This window comes from Limulus polyphemus, unplaced genomic scaffold, assembly GCF_000517525.1.
Source record: "Limulus polyphemus unplaced genomic scaffold, Limulus_polyphemus-2.1.2 Scaffold1564, whole genome shotgun sequence".
NCBI classification, from domain to species: domain Eukaryota; kingdom Metazoa; phylum Arthropoda; class Merostomata; order Xiphosura; family Limulidae; genus Limulus; species Limulus polyphemus.
Genome location: NW_013667174.1, coordinates 65,775 through 87,164, shown reverse-complemented (window position 1 = coordinate 87,164; position 21,390 = coordinate 65,775). Strand labels below are relative to the sequence as shown.

The 21,390-nt window shown below is 30.6% G+C and overlaps 1 protein-coding gene across 3 annotated transcripts in view; it reads left to right on the top strand.

The window, feature by feature from the left end:
- The window catches only part of LOC106464116 (roquin-2-like), a 62,081-nt gene extending 41,571 nt beyond the window's left edge, over positions 1-20,510 (top strand). For 2 of the 3 annotated variants that reach the window (XM_022391798.1, XM_022391800.1), the window contains 6 exons: positions 2,876-3,096; positions 6,161-6,293; positions 8,549-8,624; positions 10,551-10,649; positions 11,572-11,668; positions 17,303-20,510. In XM_022391798.1, the coding sequence (XP_022247506.1) occupies positions 2,876-3,096; positions 6,161-6,293; positions 8,549-8,624; positions 10,551-10,649; positions 11,572-11,668; positions 17,303-17,331 (655 nt within the window). In that variant the 3' untranslated portion in view covers positions 17,332-20,510. Of the gene's footprint in view, positions 1-2,875; positions 3,097-6,160; positions 6,294-8,526; positions 8,625-10,550; positions 10,650-11,571; positions 11,669-17,302 lie in introns of those variants that run through there. The other variant, XM_022391799.1, reaches the window with a different exon arrangement.
- Positions 20,511-21,390: the final 880 nt, after the last annotated feature.

Here is a 21,390-nt window from a genome sequence, read left to right as displayed (position 1 = left end):
TTTATGAAATAGTAGTTCAATAAAGTTTTGAATGCAAGTCAACAAACGAGATGACATAGCCTTTCACCTGTGACCTGTATCAAAAGGGTCAAATTGCATGCTCAATCCCATTTTGACATGGCCTTTCAACTGTGACCCTTATAGAAAGGGTTAATACTGCTAGATGAGTGTACAGGATCCTGTTTCATTATATCTTATTCTTCCATCCTTCTCTTGTTTGCAGTGATGCTTAACAGGTTGAACTTCTAGTTATGCACCATTGTGTATATTTTATGGCTTGAAACCTAGTATAAAATCAAAGCAATTTTATTTAGAGATGCTTGTTGAGCACATGTACTGTCAGTCAACTATAAGATTTAGCACTACACAAGAAACTGGCAGAACTCCATTGCAAAAAAAAGTAATGCCTAGCACTTTTAGAAAAACCGGAAGAGCATTTTAAATTTTGTGAAAGCAGTAAGTGCTTGTCTTTGCTTTAAAATAATTTTTCAGTAATGAAATCTATGCAAAAGAAATCAACATCTACTCAGTGGTTGTAAGTTTAATATGGTTTTTGATTACACCTTTGACTGATAGGTTTATCGCACTAACATTACAATAGGCCGACTTGGTCAAGTAGGCCTAGAAGACTAGATTTAACAATAAATAGTTTGAGATAATGCTAGTCACTCAGTAAGGTATTGGTAGAAGATAATTTTTCTGCCCGTCATGTATATATCAGCTTATAAAATATTCTCTTTTTATTTTCTTGTAACTAACTAGGATGTAAAGCATAAACATACATTTTTGCACACTCATAACTTATAAATGGAAAGTGGAAATTTACATAAAGTTTTAGGATATATAGTATATATAGGATATGTATTTAGTATACATCAGCTTATAAAATATTCTCTTTTATTTTCTTATATGAATTTTTTCTAACTAGGATGTAAAGCATAAACATACATTTTTGCACACTCATAACTTATAAATGGAAAGTGGAAATTTACATAAAGTTTTAGGATTAATAGATCAAAGAAATGAAATATAAAATTATCTTTTGTCAATTATTATGCATTGTGACAAGAGCTTTTAAAATTCTGGGAGCAGACATTTTCTACTATGATTTAAGCTGGTAATGGGTATAACACACTCATTATTTGCTTTGTAAAGGTCTGCTTGTGTTAAAAATAGAGGTCTGGGAAGAATTTGTAGAGAAAATTCAGATCATATTAATCATGCAATGCTGAAACAGAATACTTTCATGGAAAATAACCTGTGATGGTGTTATTCAGATTATATATTACTTTTCAATATATCATTTACAAACTTTTTAATTAAGTATTTTTACTAATAAATTGATATGTGAATATCAGAAAGTTGACTGCTCCAGTTGCAAAGTGATTTTTTGTTAAGATTAAAAATACTTTTCTTTATTTGAAAATTGTGAAATTTCTTGTGACAATCTATAAAATCTTGTAAATAAATGTTTTTTTCCAGGAAAACTATATTTTATTTGTTATGTTCTCTACTCTAACTCTACACATATTTGGTCAATTTGACTAACCTCATAACCACCATAAAAAATATGAAATACATCTAAATTATTTTTTTTTTTTCTAGACTCATTGTAACATGTAACTATAATTCTTTCTCTTAAATAGCTTAAAGCCCATAACAGTATACATCTGTTTATACTTAATTTTATTGTTTTATTGCCCTTTGAACTGTGTCCAACTAATAATCCTTCTAGACAAGTTGTAAATCACTCAGCAAATGTGCAGCTTATAAAAAAAAAATCACTCAGTAGAGTGCAGCTCATGTAACTATTGAATTAGGTGACCCACAAGCATATCTCATGAAGAACCTTTTTATATTTTTTTTCATTGTCTTACCTAATTTAACCTTATCTAACCTAATAATTTTCTATTTTTTACATTTTAGTTGTTTTTGTGATAATAGATAAAGGATACACATGAAAAACAAGAAATATAGTACTGATCTGCTTCCTCTTTTTTTTTGGGGGGGGGGTGTTTATTGCTCATGAAACTAAAGCCTACTTTTTTATACTAATGGTACTATTAACTAAATGATTTTTATTTAGTTCAATAATGCACCTAAGAACACAGAATAATATGCACAAAGCAAACAATAAAAATTCAGCTAAGCTTGTAAATGTGAATATAGTGTGAAACACTTTCAAACTGGAGATGAAATAGACAATTCTCTGTACAGAAAACAGCACAATATAATACATTATTTGACAGATTAAAACTTTTGGTTTTCTATTGGCTATAAATAATGTAGTATAAAATGTCAGAGAGAACTACTGGCAATTTGTGAAAGAGAAGATGTGACAGGTGGGCATGGTAAGTGGGTCTAATTTTCTAGTTTATGCTCCAATAACATATAAATTGATGGCTATAAAAATTATGCTTTGTCTGAGTAATATTTATATTAGAATTAGTAATTTACAGTGAATTTCATGCTCCTTGGAGGGGTGGTAAATAAATGAGCTGAGGGAAGACCTAGAGAGCAAATGTCACAGTTCTCATACTAGGGGAGATTGAGGATTTTTCTAAATGTTTACTTTTAAAATTAGGAGCTTAAAATATGGTATATTAACTACATTTTGATGCCAAGTTTATTTGCATACAATGATAATAAAGTAGTCTAATAAAATTTTGAATGTAATTCTAAAAGGTTGTGATGTGTTCACTTTGACCTACCTGAAGCAAGACAATTAAATATTATTTAAACCTGACATTCTTGTATAGGGATTCAATTCACCTACTCATCCATACATGTGTCTGTAATATTAAAAGCTTAATTTACTTTTATTACGATTTTTGGATCATGTTTCAATAGTACATTTTGACTTTTATATTTACAGAGGAGGACATGGATATACAGATGAAGATCAGTTCATACCATTTGACCCACCCTTTGTGTCAAAGTATGGTCCTATATCCCGCAAGATTCGACCTCAACATATGCTTCCAATACAAGTGAGTGTAGCCCAAATTGGTGCTTTAACAAACCCCACCAGTGTGATGCGTCATCCTTTGTCTGCTGCTACTGCTGTACCATCTATTTTCACTCCAGCACCCCAAGGTGAGACATTATATAGAACTGGTTTTGGAATTCATCATTCCTTTAAAGATGTTAACATTTTTATTTTGGTTGAGCTATAATATTTTTTATACTAATATTTTCCAGGATTTTATGTCATTTTACATATGCATATGGCATTGGGTAAGTGGGAAAATGATAACAAATACTTGCTTTAATAATTAAATACAAGCATAGTGTTTAACCCTCTTGACACGGGTACCCCTTTTAAACACTTTTCTGTGCAAGTCACCGTGTTACATTCAAAATTTAATTAAACACCTTTACTATCAATGTATGTGAATGGAATTGACATTATAATCTATGTTATAATTCAAAGTTTTATGTTATCTAAGTTTAAGTCCTTTAATTCAAAATATGAAAACTAAAGATGAAGAAAAGTATTTTTATACTTAAAATGAAAATCACCTTGCACTTGAACTATTCAGAGTTTGAGTGCAAATAACTACCATAGATAAATGTAATTAAAATAATGTCATATTTGTGTTCAAGATACTTATCTTTAATAAAATATTACCAGGTCTTGTGAGGACATCTCAGAGTTATCTTGTGTGTTGTTGCACAAATGTCCTTCCTCAGTCGAGGTTATGTGAAATATATCACCCCGTTGCGAAAGGGTTAACATGCAGTTAGTATTAGTTGTCTGAAATGTACACAGCCTAACACCAAATAAATAAACAATCCTTTCTCTTCAGAATACAAATCAACTATCTCCATGACATCACATACAAATGATCCAAAAATATGAATACAAGTACAGCTTCATGCTAAAGACCACAGAATACAAACAGTCGTGCCACAAATGAATGGATCTTTGAAATTAACCATATTTTCACAAGGTCTTGTAGTTGATCAACAGGAAGGCAGTCAAAGTCAACAAGAAACCACTAGGTTACTTACAATACCATATTCTACAGTGAATAGGATGACAGTACAATTTTTGTCATGTTGGGAAAAAGATGGTTTTTGCACTGCCAAGGCATCCAAAACCAATAGAACAACAGCTGCTTCGTGCTTTGAGGAAAAGTGTTGAAAATGATCCACATAAAACTGTAGCTACTATTTCAGGACACATGCAAGTGTTCCCCAGTACCAACGGGAGTTACCTTCATAGCATAGCTAGATAGAAGATACTTCTCATCCCAGGCATTATCTTTGTCAACATGGTGGGCATCACAAATGCTATAATCTTCTTGCCTTTTTGGATGGGGACACTATAATTTTTCCAACAGGTCCAGATTTTAAAAATTCTCAGGCAATGGATGCACCTGGGTTTATCAACTATCCTCTTAGCTGTGGACAGTAGGAGATAATAGTATCTAGTAGGATGGGTCACTGTTGCCTGTACATCAACCTGGGTTTATCAACTATCCTCTTAGCTGTGGACAGTAGGAGATAATAGTATCTAGTAGGATGGGTCACTGTTGCCTGTACATCATTATTCTTGAACAAGGCCTCCTACGTGTCTAAACCAGTGATTAACTTATCAGACAAGGCAGTCTTTTCAGGCAAGATTGGGTTCTGCTTATTCAGCTCGAGTCAGAAAATGATGGCTGACCATTTATCAGATTGATTGTTCCCAGCAAAAGCTTCTCGAAAAATTAACTTCTAGGAAATGTTCATCTAATTTTTGTCCAGGAATTGGGGTCAATCTCACAGGCTCAGATTTTGTAAATGTAATGTTTATCTGTTTTTGCTACATTGCAAAGGGCAGATCTGCTAAATACTAATGGTCATCTTGTACCATTTTTTTTGTTTCATGCTTATTTGTTTAATGAAATAGCATTCTTTCTTTGGTGGATTGTATATGTTTTTGTGCTGGACCCAAATATTTTCATATTTTGGTTCAGTTCATTGCAAATAGTGCTAAACAAAAACAAACTATAGAACAAAAATACATAAGTGAAGGTTAGTTTGTTGAATGAAAGCTTTAAAGTATGATATACTAGCCAGAGATTCATGTCTAGCAGAAAAGAAGTAGGTAGTATTTGTGTAAAGCTGACAACCTGTTTAATGATATACTAGTCTTGGAAGAGATTTGGTGATGTACTGAAGTTAGAGGGTAAATTCCATTTTCTATTTAATATATATGTATATATAATATGGACCTAGTCATGTTAAATATCATTATGTTGTTCATTCAAGTACGAAACTATTATCAAGGCTGAAAAACCGACTTTGAGAGACAAGTTGTACATACTACTACTAGTGGATTGCATTTATATTAATGTGTTTTTTTTTATGTTCATGATATCAGAAAAACGTTTAGTTCAAGAAGTCTTAATATAAAATGCTAAAAACTTATAACCCTGAAGTAAAAAGGTCCTCCTTTCGAAAGCACTCAGGTTATAGGGTTTTTATCATTTTAAACTAATCTTATGTATGGTCTTCAGATGCTCTCAAGGGCTGCAAGATATTTTTACCATTCATAAGACAAAACTTATTCTCTTGAATGAAAACTAGTTGTGTATAAAACATATTTTACAATGCAGCAGAGCCTCAAATTAACTTCTTGAGGGCTGGCACGTTTTGGCTGTAGATTTTTCAACAATTAGTTACATTCTCATTAACTTATAAAACCTCAATATCAATGGGTTTATAAACCATTGGATAAAAAGATTAAATCTAGTGAAAACAAGTTTTTTCATTACTTTTTTTATATACATTTTATAATTTTTCAAAATATAAATGTATATTTTTACTTATTGTGCTATGTCTTTTACATTAATCTTCTAAACTATTAGAATTTCAAACCTTACAATCTAAAGTTTGAAATAAAAATTCATGTATTAACGTTAAAAACCATTCAGAACTACTCTTATCCCTCCTTCTGTTACGTTTTGTTATAGTTTCACATTGAAACTTGTGTGTAGTCCCATATTCTGTGATCTGTAATAGTAAATTAGTAGAATGAGATGCTGCACGACACAATGTAAAACATTTTATGTTCTTAAACCATTCTAAATGTTTTCCAAATTTTAAACTTCTCTTCTAATGTTTTAATAATCATTTGTTTATTTATTTTTTACTCACATTTATGTGGCAGGTTTTGCTGTACCTTTTGCATTTATCCCTACTGGACCAGAACAGTTTGTTCCAGTGGGAGCAGTAATGGAATCCTCTCCTATAGTTGTTCCATTAAACATGGAATGTGAACCTCTATCAACTTTACACACTACGTAAGTACTACATCACTTCAGTATTGAGTAGTTAACTTGTAACATTGATTTCTAACTGAAAAACAATTGTTTCCCTTATTCTGTCTCAAGTATCTGCAGAGCAATGTGCATTAAACCATTTCAGGTACAGGTCAGTATTTGGTTGAAAAAATTACTTTGTAGTTTACTTAAGAACCATTTTCACTTAAAATTTAGAATGTATCAGAATTCAAACAATCAAATGTGACACAATCCTAACTCTTTTGCTGACATTGCAATGGAAGGGAAAGAGTAAACAAGTCTTTAATTTGAAATCCTAATTTTATAGGTAGTTTTCAGATTGTTGGCTTTGAGTGTTTCATACATTGAACTAATAACTTTAAAAATTTCATTCTCATTAAATTGCATTGATAGTAATAAATTTATGTTTAAATTGTTTTACTAAATGTAACTTGCCAAAACAAAGAAAGAAATTTATGTGATATGAGAGAGAGAGAAGAACAGACTTAACCCTTTCTCAACAGGTTGGTCAAAGTGTGCATATCATGATCTTTTACAGAGTTACATTTAGAATTTGATTAAACTACTTTATTATCAATTTATATGAATAAACAATAAAACTTGGCATCAAGTTAAGAAATCAAATTGTAATATTATATAAGTTTTAAGTTCTTAATTTCATAAGGAAATATTTTAAAAAATCCTCCATTTCCTCTAGTATGAGAATTGTGACATTTGTTCTCTAGGTCTTCTCCCTTCTCTAATTTATTTATCACCTCTGAAGTATGGAATTTAATGCAAATTACTCATTATAATGTAGATATTACAAAGGCCTTCAATCTTTGTTTACAGAGTCATAAACTAGAAAATCAGACCCATCCGTTACATCCTCTCTTTCACATATTGCCAGTAAATCTTTCAAATGTTTTAAACTATTGAATGATGTATGATTCTACATTGTTTTCACTTCAGAATATTGTCACTTCCTTCAGTTTGAAAGTTTATTTAGTGGTGTTCAGATCAAGCAACTAAGGGAACTAATTTAAGAAGTAAAAATTACAAACTATAAGAGTAACTTCTGGACTGAATTTATCAACACAGCTAGTTACAAAGGTGTTTCTGATACTGAGTTATAGAAAGTTATCTTAAACAAATAATAATAATAAAAATCCAATCCATGCCGCTGCTTGGAAATGAATCTTAGGCCATGCGTACAATTTACATTTTCATACAGACAAGTATTTAAAATCTGACATGTCAAAAATTACTTGGAGTTATCTGTGAGAGACAGCTTAGACCCAGTAGGTTATTGCATCACTGCATTACCAATGACATTGTTCTGAGGAAAACAGATCATAGACTATTAATCTAAATATATATATATATTGTTGTTTCTCTTTAACAAAGTTTTTCTTCCTCTCTGTTTTAACTAGCTACTTATTTACCTGACTTAGCTAGCGAGTCAAAAATGAATTACAATACTTTTTTAAAATTTCCAAAAAAACTGACTTAGAATAAGAGAACTCATACATTAGTGTATTAGATGAGCTCACCATTAATGATTTATTTATTCATTTTAAATGCTGTGACTTTGTGTAGTTCTGTTTGAAAATTAACATTAGAATGAACCTTAATCCTAGTGTGATCAAAGAGTTTTCTTAAGTTGAATTTCAGATTTTTTAAAAATGTAGAAATTAAAACTATTTTCTTTCTGAATTGAGAAAATTACAAAAGTTAATAATTTTCCAGCTTTTTTCCTCTTAAATAAAAGTGTCAGATATACTATAGTTAAATACTCATGAATATTCAAGTCAAATTACTTATCTTTTGGCCTGACCACCTCAAAAAATATTACTGGAAGGCTTTAAATATTGGCTACGCACTTTCTAACCTTACATCAATTCTATTTCACTATTCAGCCCTTGTAGAAAATGTCCAAGCTAATTAGATGAAAATTTGATTCATATAAGAAAATGTTCTTGATCTGCATTAATAGGAAATAATATTCAATCAATTAAATACATACTTATATTTGTAAATATCTGAAAATTTATCAGCAATGATATATGTTGTTTTTTATTTTCAGTCAAGGTTTGTTTTTCAAAATATTTAGTAATTTTTTATGTGCTTTCATAATTGTCCATTTATTACAACAGGCCACAGAAAATCAAAATGTGAAATAAAGTCTAGACATTAAAATATTAATATTAGATATTTTAATTTATTTCTAACAATTTATGATTGTTTTCAACAGATAAAGTGTTTGAATTTTCTAGACTGGCTGCACATAATATATGTCAAGTAGGGACTCAGGAAATGGAACAGTTACAGAATACTGTGGAAAATTTTCAGGTATGTAAGAATTGTCTTTATTTTAAAAGAAATACTTGTATGTTGTCTTAAGAGCACTTTTGAACTGTCTTTCTTTAGGTCATGCCATCTAAGCAATGTTGTGACATTCCAATTAATGATTTATGGCCCTTTTACAAATATATTGAAGAAAACATGTAAACATATCAATCAGCTGTTGATAGGCCCAAATCTGTGAAAATGTTGTTCCTCTCTGAATCAGTTACTAAAAAAACATCTGTTTGTGATGCCAGAATATAAAAAAATGATGATGGGAATGGTTAAATGGATGGACATCCCATAACAGTGTGTCACAAAAAAAAATCACACTTGAAGATGAAGTTAAACATTTTAGTATTAACATAATACTGACTATCCTAACATTACTTATCAAGATGCAATTAGCAACCTGCTGACACTAACAGGTCTGTGTGATGATATATTGGAATGCCTAGATACTAACATTAATGTAACTATGGTGATGACCGTAATTTTAAATTAAATAGATCTAATATCTAGATACAGTCTTCCACAGTTTAATATGCTTAAAATTCAAGTAGCCCTACCATCCTTCTGACCTGTGTTGTTTAGCTTTAGGCCTAGGTTTAGAGATCTTAGTATTGTCTCACCCATAGGCCTACTAACTATAATACTGTTGACTTTTAAGGTCTTATTCTTGTAGTTTTCATATTTTGTATTGTAAAAAATCATGGTTGTTGAATTGTAAAAATTATACTGGTGACAATTTTTATGAGAGAACTTGTTTTTATTCCTTCAGTAATGAATGGAATTAGAACTGTGACTTGTGAATAAATTATAATTAGTAGTATCAGATATTATAAGAGATGGGTAGAGGCAACAACAACAACAACATATATGTTTTAATTCATGTGATGTATATAAGGTGGATTTTGGTGATTCTGATTTCCTGACTGTATCGAGGAAACTTACAAATATATTATGTAGATTAAATTTGCAATTTTTTCATTTGTTCAGGTTAAACTGTAAAATATGAATCTTTGTGTGAAAAAAAAAACAGATCAACCTGAAGTACCTTTCTGTACATTGTGCAGAAAGTGCACATTATTGCACACAGATTATTTTCTTCAGACAGATTATCTCTTTATAAGTTTTCGGAATCTATTACTAATGAACTGGTGGAATGTTAAAAGTGCACTTAATGTAGAGGGCAGTCATTTTTACTTGTAAAATGCTAAATATTTTATGGCTTCATGGGGACTTTGCCCCTGGACCCCAGTGGTGGGGTCCTCTGCAGCTCCCATACACCAGGCCTCTCCTCAGAGTTTCTGTCTTGGCAGTTTCACAGAACTTTCATCATGTTCAAGTGAATCTGGTGGTTCAGTGTTGGAGCAAGTTCATCTAGATGAAGGAATAAGTTAGCTTAAATGTGCATTGGTTGTATCTGTGAATGTATGCCAGTTTCACCATTGTGTGATTGAATTCAAATATAGTTGATTTTATAAAAACTTTTCTCTTATTGTCATAGGAACTTTGCAGACTTATTTCATCCCTTTGGAATCCATAAACTTTTCCAGCTAAATGACTTGTTGTGTGACTTAATGTAATGTTAAATGTTAAAAAAAAAGTTTTCTCCCTCAAAAGATTTCAAACATTGTCTGATTATTATGAGTTCCATGAATTTTTGCACTATTATCTAATTATCGTGATATTCTTGTATTTTGTTACCTATATCTGTACATTTTTTGTGTATTTGTCTTCCTTACTATGTTATGTTTTGCTTTCCTAACTTACACCCTTATTTTGTTCAGTTTTACAACATTATTAGTGATACATCTTGCTAGTTTTCTTGTAATATTAGACTCCTAATACGATTTTCTCATTTTATCTCTTCTGAGATAGTTCTTTATAAATACAAATAATTGTTTATCTTTTTTTTCCAATGAACAGATCAGTTCACCAGAGGATACTGCAGAAAGTCATCGATTGAAAGAAGAGCTGTGGGCAGTAGAACAAACAATACAGCACAAAGAACGTGTTTTAAGTTCTGTAAGACTTTCTTTTCTTATTCAGTTACCTTTATTTTTAATTAATTATATGTATGGAATTTTAAAATAGAAATATTCAAACTGTTTGTTAGCAAGGGCACTAAGAAAGGTATATCATTCATTACCACAAGTAATTATTAGTCTACATAAACTGTGGTAGGCAAGGATTAAAATAAGAAGTAAGCAGCCTGTGTATATCTGATTTAGGATTTTTAGTTCTGAAACTAACTGTTGAATCTCAAAACAACAAGACATATGAAAGAAATATGTAAGTGATAACATTTCAACTTCTGACTTCTGCTCATGTGCTTTTATGAAGAATTATTTACATTAAAAGTCTCGTGCTGTGCTTGGAATTGTTCCTGTTATAATTTGTCGTTATCACAATATCATGTAGACGTGCTATCTCACAGATAAGGTGTATTATGAACCTGGACATGATACATATAATTATATATACACGAGAAGAGGGAGAGGGAGGTTTATTTTATCATTAATTTGTGAAATGGCTTTTTGAATTATCTATCGACTGTGCTGTCCGATTGTGTAATGTACTTTGCACGATTAAGTTCATTTTCCCATACTTTTCAATACTAAATTGTATCTCTTAACACATTTACTTTTGCTGTGTCTACTAGAGTGAGTTCAGTATTAAAGACAAGAATTAAAAAGAATTGATTGAAGTACTCACCATTACCCACATCCTTATCATTTTATGAAGAAGTGAAAACTTGGACAAAATAAAGTAGCATCATTTAAACCCAGCTATTAAAGTGGCAATTGTCTTAACTGAGCATGATGTGTGAAAGTAACTTGCTTTTATAAGTGTGAATATAACTACACAAATAATCAGTCAGCTTTAATATTTAAGTATATCGAAAGTAGTCTCTACATGTTATATGTATTACAATACTAATTTTCAGGAGGAGGGGGATTATAATGATATAGAAAAACAGTGGTTGCAACAGCTTGAAGAAGAAGAGAACAGTTGGAATGCTGCTGACAGTTCAAAACCAGATGGTAAGTTATTGTCATGTTGGAAGCAAAAAACCATTATCCAGTGGTCAAACTAAAAAAATTGTGATAATGGATAATATCAACTTAACTAATTTTATTGATTGTATTTTTGTGTGGAATGTTCAAGTAATGGAGGTCACAAAAGATAAAATGATACAAGTGTCTGTTGCATTAGTAACCCTATTGAGATGGGTAGGGGTCAGAGGGCATGTCATCATGTTTCTAGATTTACATTCAACATTTTATTTAGCTATTATTTTATAAACGTATGTCAATAGGTTTGGTATCAAATTGTAGATTATAATACACATACACACATGTAATGTATGGAAGCCAATATGTTACTGTATTTTACAAAGTAAAAACTTGAGTTATGTTTCTACTCGTTTACATTGAGGTAGAATAAAAACAAATACAAAACTAAAGACTTGGCAATTCAGGAATAGTTTATATATGTAATTTGTGAACGTCTAAGAAATAAATTTATCACTGATCAACTGATCTTACCCATGAAAAGGAACATCTTTATAAAGGTGTGTATATCAAGGAAAATTTCCATAAAAATGATTCACTACAAAACCAATATTAAAAATAAGAAAATAAGTTTTAGAACACATTAGTTTATTTTCAAATAAAAGGTAATCACATATATATGGAAAACAATGTACATAAAACTGTATGACATAGTGAATATTTGTACAAACAAATAACACATGAAAAGGAACATTATTACTTTAAATACAATGAAAACTTGTGCAAAATTATTTTGTTAACAAAAACCAAAATATAAAATAAGAAACAGAGGAAAAATAAATTGCAGAAACTTTTAACTTCTTTAAAGAATAGCAGTAGTGCGATATTCTTCAAAGTGTTTCACACAAAGAAACTCGTTACAAAGTTTACATTTCATTTGTATCTTGTTGTTAGTAAGACAGTCTTCATCTTTTCCTATCACATTTCTCAACAAGTTTGGGGTAATGCCTTCCATCAGTTAATCTAAGAGTTGAAAAGTCCTGAACAGTCCTTGAAAGTGGTATACCAGAAGGATCTGGTCTGCTTTGAAGCAGAGGCTGAACAAGCCAAGTGACCAAATCCATTCCGAAGACTTTCTGGGACGATGTTGGCTGGTTGGTCTGCATTTTGTGAAGTATGTAAGCATTTACAATTGTAAAGTCCATAAGTCGAAAAAAAAACAGTTCCTTATACCACTTTATCGTCTTTTGTCCAGTAGAATAGTAGTTTATGTGTTGGTCATTCAGGTTCACCACACCCATGAACTTGTTGGAGTCCACAATCAACTGAGGTTTTGTAACTTCAGTGTCTCTCCGTCTTCTTGTCACAGTTGTCATAGTACTAGAGTGAAATATGGAAAGGGCATAAATGTGTCGTTTGTCAATCCATTTTACAGCTGTCAAAGTTCCACATTTAAAAAAACATGCTTCTCTCTCTTGCTTAAGTTTGTAGCTGCCAGTTCCTGTGGGAAATACAATGTTTTTCCTGCATGTCAAGTAAACGAGGGGAAGTGTCAAAATTATCCATGAAAACCCAGTGTCCTAATCTGTTGTACTTGTCCATCAGTTCCATCACAATGTTGTCTGCAAGACCCCTAGCTGGCATTTGTCCCTCTTTGTCTGTGTAGCTTTTTTATTTAAGACAGTATCCACTCATAGCTTCTGCCAGGACCCATAACTTGATACCACACTTGACAGGTTTCTTGTGCATGTGCTGAAGGACACCAATTTTACAGTTTATGTCTGTCTGTAGACAGTTCTCTGTTAGAAGAATTGTGAGAAATACAGAATTTCAGAAGAAGGTCTACAATAGGTCTTACTTTGAAAAGTTTATCATAGTTTGGAGAAGTTTCAGGTAAAGTATTAGTATTGCTATTGAAATGTAAGTATCTATGAATAGCAAAAAACCTGTCCCTAGATAAGGTATTAGTAAACCCATGAGTATGAAAAAGAGGATAAGAAGACCAGTAGTCAGAAAGAGAAGGAAGAGGCTTGAGACCCGTAGCTATAGTGAGATGAAAGTAGGCTAAAATGTTTTCAGTATTAACATTAGTCCATTTCACAGTTGTTTTTTTAAGTTGTTTCATTGGTGATAAATTGTATAATTTCTATCATAAAAAAAAGTTTTAAAAATCAACAGAATCTATAGCAGAGACAACCTGTCAGTAAACAGGTTCACCTCTGATAATGTAGTTTGTTTGTTTTCAACGATTTCTCTCCACCTCCAGGTATTACAAGGGAGAGGTTTCTCCTGTACAGGTTTAGCTCTGCCCCTCCTTCTTCTCCCTGTCCTGACTCTTTTTGGTGGTGGTGGTTCTTAGTGAACTTGCACCAGCTATAACCTGATCTGTCCACAGGACAGAATCATGAAGAGCTGGTTCCATATTTTTCGGCCATTGACTTTTATGAAGAACTTCTGTCAGAGACATTACAAAAGAAGAATCAACTTCTTCAGATGCCTCTGACAGGCCTCCTTCATCAGAAGAAAATGACATATTTAGGAGGAACTCAATTTTCTCTTGTGTCATTGACCTTCTTCAGTTTTTTTGTTTTTTTTTTCTTTAAGTTCAGGTTCCATTACTAGAAGGAAAAAATATAAGGCTTTATTACATATTTTCTATTGCATATCATTACATGTATGTTACACATTGTACATCATCACATTTCTATTGATTAGAAATTCTATATATGTTATAAATGATGATTACTTACTTGCATAAACACCTGATTGAACTTGCAGTTTGCTGGTGAATAATTTGTTTCTCAATTTACAATCAAGAAGGAAGAATACTAGCCCAGCAAAATGAGCCATATTTATATTACTGGAAACTACACATTTATTGGTTACTGTGTAAACATGATAATATAGGAAACAGGACGTTCATAAGCATTTACACCTTTACAAATACTAAATCCCAATCACCAAGTAAGATAACTAGCAAGTTTATTGGATAAGATGCAACTTTATACTTTGTACAGAGCCATATCATAAATATTTTTTCTCACTTTTATAAAGTACTATAGAAAATTTTTGTTGCAACCACTGTATTGTAAAGAAGTTGGCAAATTCTATCCCACTGTGTTCTTGGAGCTGCGATCCGAATAGTTTCTGTAGGATACTTCTGCTTTTTGATTTATTGGATCGGATCGGACCTTCTACAAAGTCATAAATATTTTATGATACTTTAGACAATTGTCATTGTAACCATTATAATGTCAACAAGTTGATATATCCTATCCTGCTGTGTTTTCTAAGCAGGGAAAATTCTGGGAATTGTGCCGCATGAACTTGTTTGATGTTGATAGTGTCAACGTACGGTAACACCTAAACAGGAATGGTTATTCATTACTTTATATTTGGCAGGTTTCTACTTCAGCCACTAACAGTAGAATAACAATAGGAAATAGGTGTAAAAAGATTAGAAGAAACTCTCAGGAGATTTACTTGGAACTTTACTATCCGTACTGAAAAGAACAGAGTACTATTCATTTTGTTCCTTCTAGTTTTTAACTCGCTTACTAGCAATAAAATAACTACAAAAATATCTGTGAAAATGTGAGAGTGTAAACTCTGACCATAAGTACCTTGAAATTTTGTAATCACTACTAACAATACTATACATTTTATTTTGCAACTTTTTTTTTTTAGTTATACTTTGATTACTTACCTACAACCTGGAGAAATAAGTATAATGTTACAGTACAAAGAATAACAAATAAATATAAAGCTTTACTGAAAATATAAATGTTTGATATTTAATTACTGGATTTTTTATTTGTTTTCACTATTTATTATTATACAAGTAACTAAAATCATGAAATTAGAAAGTTGTTAGGTAAGATAATGAAAGAAAAATAATAAAAATGTGGGTGCTCAAGCCTAAAACATCCCACATCTATATCACCTGTCACTGCTTGCAAACAGTTGTGTGAAGGTTCTGCTCTCAGTAGAAGAGAAGTGAAAAATAAATAAGAAAAAGTCCTATGTATGGAGGTGGAAAGAAAGTCTTACCTCCTGAACTTCGTGTTCCAACCCCCATTATGGTAGTAAAAGCTCAAATTAATATGGTAATAGTATTATCACAGCAGACAAATTATACTAGAATGAAATAAGTATACACACACCACACACGCACATGTATTTTTTTTCTGACGTGTAGTTATTTTCTGGTATTTTCCATCTGTCTCTCAGTGTGTAATTTTATTTTCTGTTGAGATGAAATTGCATTCTAAACTAATTCTTTTTCATAAGTTTTCTGAAACATTTATAAATGTGTATACATACTAAAGTCAGATTAAGCCCAATATAAAGTCATTTTCAATGAAAATGACAAATAACTTCAGATATTTTTATATATATATTCTACCCAACATTTCAGTTTATGCCTTTTTGAAGGGACTTTCAATGTCACAGGCTACAAAACCTAGGGTATCTAAAGACTTGAAAAGGTGTAAGCCAAAATATTGGAAAAGTTAAAAGATAATTATCTGAAGTTGTTTTTCTTATCGTTGAAAATGGTTTCCATCCTTCAGTCAACACTGAAAACTAAAACAAATAATAAAAAGTTAAAAACTTCAATTTTAACTAAGCTCAATTACTGTTATATTTAAACTAGTGCTTCCTATAAGTACATGCAAACTATGAAATATTATGTATCATCTTAATTTTCTTTCCCAGAAAAAAATCATTTTGCTTCCATTTGTGAACCAGTTCTTATTAGTACAATACAATGGAAATTCATTTCCATCCAAGTTCAAGCATATTCTCTGTTAGTCATGATATTTAACAGCGAAACAATTAAACTTGTTATTATAGTAGTTTATTTTTCTTTTATTCAATACATTTTAAAACTTAACGTTTCCACATTTTCCAGTCACTATGCAAAACTGAAAGTCTTGTAACTGTCAAAGTGCATTGATTGTGCACATGCTTAGAAATTACTGAAACACTACTGGAAAATTAATAACACTTAAAGTGAAAGTATGAAACTAGATAATAAAAGATTTAAAATAGTAAATTGTATCTAACTAAAGTAAATAAAATGGTCAGGCTAAAGGCTATTAGAAGCCTGTTGCAAAAGAATATTGGTATTAGAAAATATTAAATAATTAGTCAACACAAGATCGCAGCTTGAGATTTCTGTAAACTTCTTCTAAATTTACTTTTTTTATTAAAATACTGTTCTCAGGAATATTAAGAATTGATTTAATATTTAATTTAAATATTTTTTGTCCAAATAATTTTAGCAAGATTAGTTTGAAACAGGCTCATAGTATGAGTAAAAATCAATTATTATTTGATATTATACTCAATATAGTTAAATCAAGAATATAGGGACTTTTCACAATTTATGGTTTTAACTAGTGTAAACCAGTGTTAGCTATAGAATACTATATGAAAATATGTATTAATTTCAGAAGTCAAAGAATACATTACATGCATCTGTTTTTTTTCTTCATTGCTCTTTAAGTGTGATCATTGTGTATGTATATTTGTCTTTATTTTAAACAGAACCCTGATGTTACGTGCATTATGTTTATATCAATATAAGTGCTTTATTTTGCTGAAAAGAAGAACAAACGTCAAATAAGATTAAGCATCTTACTTCTGTTGTTGTTTTTTCAGGTCATGACCATTGTTCAAGCACAAACTGATCTCAAGATGATTCTAGACTCGTGCACACCTGCTGCAACCTTGAAGTAAAATTTGGTGTGAAGAACTTTGTGTGGGCTTTTAACAAATTATTATTATTATGTTTTCTTCATCTTTTTTTTTTCACATGAAAGTTTTTTTTGGAGAGAATTGCACTTATAAATAGTGACAATATGAAACACTGACCTTATAGCAGATGTTACCTGATATTTAATGTCATATAATGTACTGCAATAACAGTTTAGTGTAAATCTGACAGTATCTAACATGAAACTGTAACATTTTTATAATTTCATTGAAACAATGATAATGAATATTACAAAAAATATAACATTTTTGATGTTTACAAGCATACTAAACTCAGTAATACACAAAACCATGAACATTATTTCAGCCTTTTGTTGCAGCATTATGTAAAAATTAACAGTAACTTCTGTGTTTTAACAGTTTTTCTGATATTGTAACTTTGGCACCAATATTTTAATTTCTCTTACAGTATGTGTTTTGTTATACTATGATAAGTGAAACTGAAGTTTAGTTTGTACTTTTTATAATATTGACTAAGAATTATGGCCACTGTTACTCATGCAGTAGCAGATTTATGCTTTTCTTAATACTGCTGTTCAGTGCCATTTGGCATTAATTTGAACCAGTCACTAAGTGACTTTATCTCTTTCTTTATAGAAATGTTGACTAGTCTCTCTACAGTTGTAATTTATCTTACAATAGTAGGTTTCTTTTCCCTTGGTATGTAACTACAGTTTTGTGGTGACAAATTACTTAACACATTTATATCATCTTTGTGGATGCATTATAATGATGTTGATTAGAGTATTTCCATTGTAACCGTGGTGTTGAACGTCAAACAAGTATAATTTTCTAATTACAAAACATAGCTTAATACTCATACAGAGCAAGGGATTAACAGATTTGACAGTGAATTTACTATAAATATTTTGAACAGTTATGGTTGAGTAGCTGCTGACATTTTTTTATTTCTTTATTTACTTGTCATTCAAAGATTTTTGCCTGTTGGTGAGTTTAAAATATGGCTGAAGAAACTTGTATTAAAGGTTCTGTAAAATACATTAGTGTAGAATTATTTCAAACTAATAACTGCTGTTTACAACTTAGACTCATTTTGGAAATCTATAAAAAAAGTCACAGAATTAAACACTCGGTTGTTGTTTTTTTTAAAGTAATTTAATCATTAGGACCAGCAAGGGATTATTTATGGAAAACATTCAAGTTTTGTGGGATAAAAAAGTTCTCTAAATTTATTACTGACATTTTAAACAGCATTTGTTTAATATGTAAATAGCTCCTCTTGAAGTAAACATGAAACTTTCAAAAAATTTTAATGTTTTTTATCCACAGTTTTGAAAAGGGGGGTGCATGTTTTTTTTTGTATACAATTGAAACTAAGCTTAAGGGATTTATCCAAAACTTCTGAATAAATGCCTCTGTTTAATATGCACATTGTAGTAAGGATCAGAACAAAATTGTTTGAATAAGTAGGAGCTGAAGAGGTAGTATCAGCTCACTCGTAGATATCATAGAATCAGTGTTATTGGTGACTCACACTAAGATGTTATGCTAAAATCATGCAGAATTGTGCTGAAGAGAGTTTGTAATTTGATTAAACATGATTAACATTTCTAGTTGTGGAAAGGTAAATGATCCAAGTCAATTAACCTGTTTTTACAATATCATTATGTTTTTAAGAAATGTTTTAAATTCTGTAGCAGTTGTAATTTGAAATGTGTATGCTTAAAAATCTTCATGCTTTATGTGGATTTTTATCAAATTTGTCAGAACTGTCTTCTTCACAGCATCAATCTCTTACAGTGGCTTTCTTATTCTGTTCTTGTTTGTTTTTGTTTTTTAGGTTTACATTACTTATCTTTTTTTGTTCAATGTACAAGTATCTCTGTTCAGGATTAAATATACTGTACATATAAAATTTATTACTATATAATGAGGATAAATTTAGAAATTAAAATGTAATTATTGAATTGTTCAAGATGTGTAAGAAATGTTAGCATAGAGTTGTTAATCAGAACATCTATCACAAAACTAACTACTAGCTATTTGGAAGGATCTTAATGTTGTTTGGTTTTGTAAATGTATTTGTAATATTGGTGAATGGATAAGAGTATTGCAAGCTTGATATATTTTCTTGGCAAGTATCTGCAAAAAAAGAGATAGCTACAGATTTATAGAAGAAATTAAGGTCATGTTTAAGACCATGTGAAGTGATTAAATATGTAGTATTGTGTTATGAATCTGAGGATAAAGAAACATCAGATTTTGTAAGATAATTCAAGAGTATAGTATTTCAAAACTTTGGTTATTCTGAAGCCATCAGCTCGTATGTGGTAACCAAAAGTAAACAAATCACACTTTTAATGATGTACGAACATTTTTTGATAAAAGATTCAGAGTTTTTTTTAGATTTTGAGAAGTGAATTAAAGGTTTTTAAGAGTTCTTCAGAATTGTAGAATAATCTGAAGTTCAAATATCAATAATTTTGGAGTGATGTAAATGTTAGTTGCTACACATCTAGGATTATCTGAGTGTCAGAAGTTTTATGAAGTAGACCTGAGGGTCGTTAATTGCTATATTTTGTTGGGTGATCTGAGGGTCAGAGATTATAAGACCTTCTGGGTTTATTTGAGGGTCACAGTTTGTCAGACCTTGTGGGGTAACCAAATGTTCAGAGACTTTCCATGAAGGTTTTCTTTTCTTTATCTACGTTCACATAAGGACGATTTGACTTTAACTATCTATCTGTGTCAAGCAACTGACTACAATATAGTAGCTAAATGTTCCAGAATGGATACTTTTGACATGTAACTTTTTTATGTGAAAGTGCATGTTTTTTTATCTGGTTGGTAGACAACCGGGAAATATAGTTTCTGGGAAATTAATTCATCCTGGGGAAATACTTGGGATGGCAATATCATTAGGTGCATTTGTTCCCAAACAGTTTTGTTGATGTTCAGAATGTTCTGTACCATGTAATGGTTTGCTACAACCCAAAATCTTATTTGTAAGAGTGGTACTACCAATGGTAATGGCAGATGCTTTGCTAGGATCTAGCCTTTTGAGTGTTCTTCCCTAGAAAGAAAAATTGTTCATATACATTTGGGATTTCAATAAAGCATCTGAAGAAACACCTTTTGATTTCATAGTTGTATTTTCTTTATTTAGTTATAACACAAATGTAATATCTTCACCAGTAAATTATGCTTTAGGAACAAGTTAGCATGTCACTAAATAATATTTACTTTATGCTATACAAATTTCTTGATTTCTATTTATCAAACACATAATGTTAATTGTAACAAAACAAGTAAGAGTTAGTGGTAATTTTTATGTATACATTTAGCGGATTTATGTCTAATTCCAAGTTAAGTAAAACTAAATGCATAGAAATTAATACACACATAAGTATATGAATAGAAAGGACAAAAAACATTAGTTTTTGGTTTTTTTCATCTTCAGCTGTCTTCTCTGGTTTTCAAAACAAAAATTTAAATATGGTGACTTCAAAGTTATAAGTGTTGCTTTCAGAATGCAACAGGTGTATATATATATATAATTTAGTCACTGTGTTTTAAAATCAATATATTTTTATTTAAAAACCTGTAAAGTAGTTTATAAACTGAAAGACTGATTAAAGCTTTCCACAAGAATAGATGGCAAACTTTATATTTTTTCCAAAGAATTATTAAATTAAATGCTTTTTTAAAATTACAGAACATATTTAAAATATAATATGAGTAAAAGCATACTTAAAAAGATGCATTTTGTATAGCAATAACTTAAATACACCCTATTGGTGATTACTTTTTATGTGTTATTTTTCTTACATCCAACTGTGATCTGTACTTAACAACATAGATGAAACAAGTCTTGTTCTAGTATTTCATAATGCTTTGCCTTTTTATTATGAAATTAACATCCAAGAAAATTAAATAGCAATTTTTTTCACTCATTTTTTGCAGTATTGGTTGGGTAGGCAATTGCTAAAAAGTCTGTAGATAATTTTTGCAGA